We start from the raw sequence: 8,479 nt of genomic DNA on the forward strand, positions 1-8,479 counted from the left end.
TTATTAATGCTACATTTTCTCAGTTGTTATTGGTATTATGTGAGAAGCAATTTATTTTGATATGTAGATATTAAAACTCATTTGTCACACACTGTTATAATTTATTCCACCCTTACTGAGAAGTGTCACACCCTAGTGGATTAACAATTTTTCAGGTTATTCTGGAGACCAGGTTTGAAGGCCTAGGCTGGGATTATTTTCGGTGGTGTTTTTTGGGGTATTGTGAGATACTGATATATGTATAGATATATTTGTACGGGATTATGTCTTAAATGCTGGTTGTGGATATAGATATATGGATGTTGTAGTGTTGTTTTTGGGTTGTTATATAAAACTCTGGTATTTACTTGAGGTTATTTATTTATGTTCCGCTGCATGCATGTTAATTATGGTATCAGATACAAGTGATTGAAACACGTGGCACCCAGGCCCTTATTGGCGGTTTTCAAGGCGTCACATTTTTTGTCGTCATTCACCAACCTCGACTGTCATTAACACTGGTAGCCTTTGCTCACCTACCGTGCCCACCATTCACACTGGATAGGCCATATTGTGCCCATTGTCTAGGGGGCACTGGTGGTGCTACCCCCAGACCTCTATGTCTCTGAGGCGAACATCTTTTGTCTTCATAGTACCATTGCGGTCTCTACTTTTGTAACAACCCCAAGAATAATGTTATTTAAATAATAAAGAGGGAGGGAAATTGAAAAAAAATCAGAAGGAGGTAGCAAGCTTCACGTTCATCAACGACATTGCACTTTGAATATAATAACTCGGAAGATTTTTGCACAGGGCCTCGTAGATGAACACAGGGAGTTCGTTGACGAGCGCATAAGTAGGCCTCATTGACGAAGCCACGCCTCGTCAATGAGAAAATACTAAGAGGTTTTTGGGGCAGTCTGAAATTCATTGCGAGGGAGGAAGTTCGTCGACAAAATTCCTTAGACTCGTTGACGAGATGATGTGTCTCGTCGACGAATTTGGGGCTATAAATTTCCAAAACCGGATTTTTTTAGCAGAATTTTAGCTCAAAAGACTCTTTCTCTCTCTAAAAATGCCTCTCCCTCCTTCTTTCTTCGATTTTGGCCCTGTTTCACGCTGAATTGGTGATCTGAAGCTAACACGATGCTCTTGGCGAGGTTCTCTACAAGTCTACTGGAGCGGATCGTCAGTGGAAGAGGATTGAAATTTGTCCCAAATTTAGGGTAAGGTGTTTTGTTCAGAATATGCTTTCCCTACAATTATAAGAAATGTTGTATGCAGAAAAATACTGATGTTTTGTACTGAGGAATGTCGTTTTCAGGATGTTGATTGGAGAATCTTGCAGGTATAGGGCCAAAGTACAGTAGGGACTTTTCACATATGAGGTAAGGGAAATATGCTATGCTAGGAGATTCATTTATATTATCAGAAATTTTATACATTTATATATGTGCATGTATACCAGTTATATTATAGAATATGAAGTTTTAAAGTATGTGTGGCCGGAGTAGATATTACCTGATATGAAGTTTTGTACAGTTTTCAGTATAGCAAGCTATACACATATAGTTAGATGTTTTACAAATTTTTATATAGACAGAATATGTATGCATATACAGTTTTACTCAGATGATTACACAGACAGATATTAAACAGTATATAGATAGAACAGTATATATATGGTGTATATAGAAAACTATGTTTTCCTAAATGTCATAATATTCAGAGGGTACAGACAAATTATACAGATAGAAAGTACAGACAAATTATACAGATAGCAAGTACAGACAAAGTATACAGCTATAGCATCAAGATGCTACAGATATTACAAAATTTATAGTATAGAGTTATGGTGTTATGGTAATTTTGGAAACATAATGAAAACAACATAAAGAGTATAGTATATATATGATATCAGATCCTTGTGAAAAGATTACAGACAGATACAGTACAGATACAAAATATAGAGCACGATACCGTTGCTAATACAGATAGAGTGCAACCACATATCTCAGATAGTGTGTGGGTACCATCAACTGTGCTCAAAGAGTATGCAGCTGCACAATATGCTAGGTTGAGGGGGCCGATTTGATGAGGTAGCAGCCAGTCCCGCGCCTAGGAGAGTATGCATTTTGGCTGGGCTGAGATAGTGTCGAGTATAATGACTTACTTGGAGGGCTGACCAAGTTAAGTCCCGCCTACGGGTCGCATAACCCTGTCATGAGGGGTCAAATCATGACATACAGAGTTCCAGGGAAAAAGACATTTATGTATATGTATACAGTTTTATAACTTTTGTCATATATAGTATGATATAGCAGTATGAATGATAGAAAGTTCGAATAATACAAATGCTTTAAGCTACTATAGATATGGTTTACAGATTTGCCAGATTATGTAGTTTTATATATTAATGTCATAGTTTTACGACTCTATTGTCACACACTAGTAATAACATATTTCCACTTACTGAGCGTCGACTCACCCCTATTATTACTTGACCATTTTTCAGGTGAGCTAGTTAGGCGAGCGGATCAAGCTCGTAGATAGAGATTTCTCAGTTACCCTAGTTTCAGGGTAAGTTGGTGCAGGGTTTTGTATTTTTGGGTAGATATTACTGGAAAGTCATGTATTATATGGCTATAGTTTGGAAATATAGATTTTTGGTATTGTAGAGTGTATATGTGGTTGTATGACTCATGTTTCCGCTACTTAGGTGTAATAACTCGAAAAAAAATTTAAAAAAAATTTAATTAAAATTATAAATTAATTAATTGGTTAAACACTATTAAATTAATGTATTAAATAAAAAAATAAAAATAAATAGTATGAAAAAAAAGTAATTATTAATTAATTAATGAATTAATTAAATGTTATTAAAATAAATAAATAGTAAAAAAAATGGAAAAAAGATATATAAGTTGAGTAAGTTAAAAAAAAAAAAAAAAAAAGAAGAAAAGGATAAGGAAGTAGAGGCCTGCGACCTGCGTCTCTCCCTCTCTTTGAACTTTCTCCTTCTTTCTCTGTCTCACTCGTCCACTCTCCATCTCCACCTCTTTCTCTTCCCTCATTTCTCGACGAATATTCAACCGATCGGGAAACGGAAGGTGCCGTTGGATTCCTAACTCCACCATCGACATTTCTACTAGAGCGGATTTGTCATGGGAGTAGCGTAGGCACCATTCTTGGGGTAAGGTAACTTTCCCCTAATTTCTCAATTTCTTGTTAAATCTACTGTTGAATCGATGATCAGGCACCACCATGGGGTCCTAGTCGTGATCGTCGTCATTTTGACATAAGTAAAGTTCCAATTGGGGTTTTCTAAGCCCTACTCCAAAGCGAGAGTGGGATTTAGAAAATTTGGTAATTTGACTAAATTTAAAGGTATATTTATTTATTTAGAATTTATAGTCCTAGGAAATATTAAAATAATATTTTATTTAGGGTTAATTTATTGGAATTAGGATTTTTGATTCAGGGTATGGGTGAGCGCCGTAGGTATTTTTTGGGATCCCTGCCGACGTAGTTCGAGAAATTAGGTACGGGGGAAATGTATATATTAAATTAGGTTTTTCATGAATTAAAAATGACTATGTGTTATTTATGTTTATATGTTTTTATGTGGGTTTAAAATGCCAGCCATGAAATTTATGTTTTCTGAGCCTAGGATTGTCGATATAGTTATGTATATGTGAAATTGAACGAATGAAAGTGAAAATAATTTTTTGATGAATTAAATAAGAAATGAAATGTATTTTGAGCATATAAATGTTAAATGTGGGTTGACTTATTTTATGAGAAATATGTATGAATTTTACTACTAAATTGCGTGGCATAAGAATTTGTATAAATTATAAGTTAAATGTATGAGATGTAGGCTAAGTAAGTAAAGCAATGAGAATAAAATATGATATGGACAATGTTGCCTGTATATGTTTAATGCAACCATGTAAAAGTACGACAGCTGAAAGCCGGGTTAGTAGATTCTAGCGCATTTCTATGTGGACTAACTGTAGCAGATTCTATCACATTTCTATGTGGACCAACTGATGACGGCTAAAAAGCGGCTGTAGTACGAAGGAATAAAATAAAAACGTTATGCAATTAAATGACAAGGAATGACAATGCAATGAAATGAAATGTGAAATGTGAATGACACAAATGGGAAAGAGTCACTTAAAGTGAAACGCAAGGAAATGTTAAGTTATGAACATGAAGAATGTGAATGATTGAATAACGATGGAAATAATGATGTATTATGATATTAGAAGTATCTATGTATGTAAAACATGTTACAATTGGGCAAGGCATACTCTTCGCCTGAGGGCTTGCTGAGTAAGGGGAGTGCACTAATAGTTTCAGATGTGGTAGTAGCTGCATAACGTACTAGGGCAGAGGGAACCTACTTGTATGGACTGGTAGAATTCCCTATCGTTAGGGCCTTTACCGGTAAATTATTGTTGAATGCATGAGTACGAGATCAATTTAACACTTGAGCGCTTACTGAGTAAGGTGAGTGCCTTGGTATGTTAAATTGTGACCTTCGAGTTGCTAAATGTATCAAAGCAGAGGGGTGCTACTTGTATGAGTGGGTAATCACCCCTATTCTCGGGAAATCTCGTGGGTTAAATCTTTTGCATGTGTTTGGTTAGGATCAGAGAATGATTTCAAAAATTATGTTAATGATTTTCAAATGTTAAATAATATGTTATTATATAAACTCATGTTAGCCACACACTATTTTAATATATTGTTTCTTCCCTTACTGAGATGTGTCTCACCTGAATATAAAATTATCTTTTTCAGGATTTTCTCGAGATCGAGCTTAGAGAGCTCGAGATTTTATAGCATTTTTGGTAAATAGAAAGAGAAAATGGTATATTTTTATGTTAATTATGATATGTATATTTTATGTTTTATGATTTATGTTTTAAGTTTTATAAATATGGATGGTTGTGAAACATACTGGTATTTGTGGATAATGTTTTGGAGACATGTATATATTTGAATATAGGTGGATGATTAATTTATTATGGTTGGTAGTTAGAATTAGTAAACTCTGGTATTATGTTATATGGAGATTATGTTTATGTTTTCCGCTGCATATATGTTGATTATGAATTATCAGGGATTTTATGAGGTATAAAGCGCTGGACCTGGATTTAAGGGTTCAGGGCGTTACATTAGGTATGGTTATATAAATATTTTAAAAAAATGGAGAAATTTTGAGGATGTTACAACTTTGACCTCATCTAAGCCATACATTAGGTAAGTGTGTCAATCAACTTGTGGGAGGTGGACATTGCACACATATATGCTAACAAGTTGTATGAGTTTTTTCAGCTTTCCATAGACATCAAGATCATCATTTTTGAACTTTTCTAGCAAAAGTTATAGCCCAACTATTGAAGGATGTTCAGAAAATTTGAGAGGTGCATAACTGAACTTTTAAACCCAACCAAGACCAAGTTTGTAAAAGATTATAACACTAATATAACTTAAAACTTGTCTTTATGAAATTCCATTTGAATATAAGATATCTTGTTTATGAAAACACATTTGAATGCTCATTTTGATATCTTATATACTATTATGTCCTTTATGAAAATATACTTGAATTTCTTGAGTCTTTAGGACATAAAACATGTTTTGTCAAAATCGGGACCAAGAATGAAGAAGTTCATAAAATAGAGATGTTTGCAAACTTGTCCCTTTTAGAAACAAATTTGCGTTTAGGATTCTTTTGTTAGACTCTTTGATTTAACATTGAAAACCATGAGAGTTGAGTTTGTGACTTTAGTGAAATCATATAAACTCATGTGTCCTAGTATGTATGTGCAATTGCTCAACTTTTGCTCGAAAATCATGCAAGAAATGAAAACCACATGAGTTACAAAGACTACTACCTCAAACACTCCCTAATAGAAATAATTCTACAATAAGCTTCCTTTGGTGTGCTTGAGTCCTTTTCGAGTGAGTGTCCATTTGATCTTTCCTACTCAAATGTCTACTTGGTCTGATCTTTGCCTTTGATCTAGTACTTCATGTATTTGTCACTTGCATTTGTACTTAATATGATCTGCAAAGATAGGTAACACTATGAACAACAAACATATTAATATCATCAAAACATATAAAACATGATTGTGTAGCCACCAAGGCTGACCTCTACTATGTTTAACCATTAATTCAGGTCAAAAAAAAAAAACAAAGATTAAGAGATTGAGTACGAAAAAAAATGTGTATGATAAATGGTAAACAAAAGAAACTTTATGAAGAACTAGAAGAACGACAAGAAATAATAGTGACTTTGGGAGCATAGATTTCGAAACTTGAATTTGGATTTGGGTGGATTTGAACAATTTTCAATTTAATTTTGTATTACTTCTAATTCATTCCAATACAAATATAAATCCAAATCCGAGGTTTCTCCAAAATGAGATGAGGCTAATGAGTTCACTATGAGTTATTGTAAGTTGTTGGCCAAATATAGTTAACTAATATTGAATTTGAACAGTGATACTTTTGAAAGTTAAACAATAAGCATCAAAGGTAGTTATGGGCAATTGTAATATTAGTGCACTTATGAGTTATGCAGTATTTTATGTTAGTTATAAATAATAATAGCTAGCCTAGCTTAGAACCCCTAATATTTTTCTTACATAATCATTTGCTTAATTACTCTTATATTCATACCAAATAATTTCGAAAATTAGAGTGAATAAGAAGGTTCAAAGATCTAAATTATAAGTAATTAATACACAAGATCAACAAGTTCAAAAATGAGTAAAATCCAAACCAATCATCAAGCAAACACAAATGGGTTTGGTTTTTGTCATTTAAGGATGTTGAATGGAATCTCAACTGAGAGCATAAAAATTAAGGACGGAGAGATTAAAGATGTCATTTTACAGTAAAAATATTTAAATATGTAGCCCATAAAGGGAACAAAATGGAACAAACTACAATTAAGAATTCATTATTATATGATGCACCTCCTCCTCTCTGGTGCTTATAAAAATGGTGATATGCTTGCACAAAGCTGCCAGCAAAAGGAAAAAAAGAAAAGAAAAAAACACGTTTATACCAAAGCCCCAGAAGATCGAGATGACAGGTTCAGGTTCTCCCTGTGGAGCCTGCAAGTTCTTGAGAAGAAAATGTGTGAGAGGCTGTGTTTTTGCACCTTACTTCTGCCATGAACAGGGTGCTACTCATTTTGCAGCCATTCATAAGGTTTTTGGTGCAAGCAATGTCTCCAAACTCCTTTCTCACCTCCCAGTTAGCGATCGTTGCGAGGCTGCGGTCACGATCTCATACGAGGCTCAAGCTCGGCTTCAAGATCCCATTTATGGCTGTGTTTCACATATTTTTGCCCTTCAACAGCAGGTTTAGTGCTCATCTCTCTCTCTCTCTCTCTCTCTCTCTCTCTCTCTCTCTCTCTCACACACACACACACACACACACATACACATACACGCACACGCAGTTTTTCTAGAAAAAAACGAATTAACCCTAGTTTCTGTGAATTGTCCATCTCAAGGCTGAGTTTGGCTTTAAATTGTGCAGGTTGTCAATCTACAGGCGCAGCTAGCTTCTCTCAAGGAGCAAGCAGCCCAAAGCTTCGTCAATAGTCCTGCTGCTGCAAACCCTAACGAGAGATTATGTGGAAAACCTCCTTCTTACCCCCAAGATGTGCAAAGTTGGTTTCAGCTGGAAAATATGAACACCATACCGCAATTCAATCCAAACTTCTGCACCTCCCAAATGATGCAATATTGCGAGAATGGGTTCTTGGATCCAAACTCCATGGGGAATTACGAAAATTCAATCATGGCAGAACAAAATGTCCCATTTGCTAGCTTCAAAGAGATTTCTACTCCCACGGTTTCTCTCGATGCACAAATGAAAAACGAAAAATGGGCATACCAAGACGATACTGATGACCTTCAGTCTGTGGCGTTTGGCTACGCTCGGCATTAATTCGTGGGAAAATATTCAAATCATGGCCATGAATGCGCACAACCCATGAAGATGAATTTTATCAATTTTGAATTGCTCTTGCACGCATTTGAACATGCAGTTTTTTCTAGCATAAATAAGCCATAAACCGTAGAAATGTTCATAGCAGCCACCTCAGAAACCTTATGTTGGTCTTAATCATTGCAATCTTAAATATTATGTAACCAGTTGCAATGAGTAGAATAACAGTGTAATTATCTGACTAAACTCTTGAGAATATATCTTGTTCTGTTTGAGCTTAACTTTTAGTTTGCTTTATCAAACTGGCTTGTCAATACCTAATTTGCTTGAGCTTTTTGACTCGGGAAAAACAAGACTTCTAGTTTGCTTCTTCTACATGCTTTGCCTCCTTTGACCTAATTACTTGCCTTGGCTACTCATCTAGACGTTTGCTCCAATGGATTTTGGAGTTAAGATAATTAATTCAAACATGATTTTGTTTGAGTTAATTATAGTTTCTTTTATTGATTTAATCGAG

General features: G+C 34.9%; 1 protein-coding gene across 1 annotated transcript; it reads left to right on the forward strand.

Moving 5' to 3' along the window:
• Positions 1-7,032: 7,032 nt before the first annotated feature.
• LOC131155605 (LOB domain-containing protein 29-like) lies at positions 7,033-8,243 on the forward strand. Its single transcript, XM_058108852.1, has 2 exons — positions 7,033-7,368; positions 7,549-8,243. Exons 1-2 carry the CDS (start codon positions 7,090-7,092, stop codon positions 7,960-7,962), a joined length of 693 nt encoding a protein of 230 aa, XP_057964835.1. The 5' UTR covers positions 7,033-7,089; the 3' UTR covers positions 7,963-8,243.
• Positions 8,244-8,479: the final 236 nt, after the last annotated feature.

The sequence above is a fragment of the Malania oleifera genome, chromosome 5 (assembly GCF_029873635.1).
Source record: "Malania oleifera isolate guangnan ecotype guangnan chromosome 5, ASM2987363v1, whole genome shotgun sequence".
Taxonomy (NCBI): Eukaryota; Viridiplantae; Streptophyta; class Magnoliopsida; order Santalales; family Ximeniaceae; genus Malania; species Malania oleifera.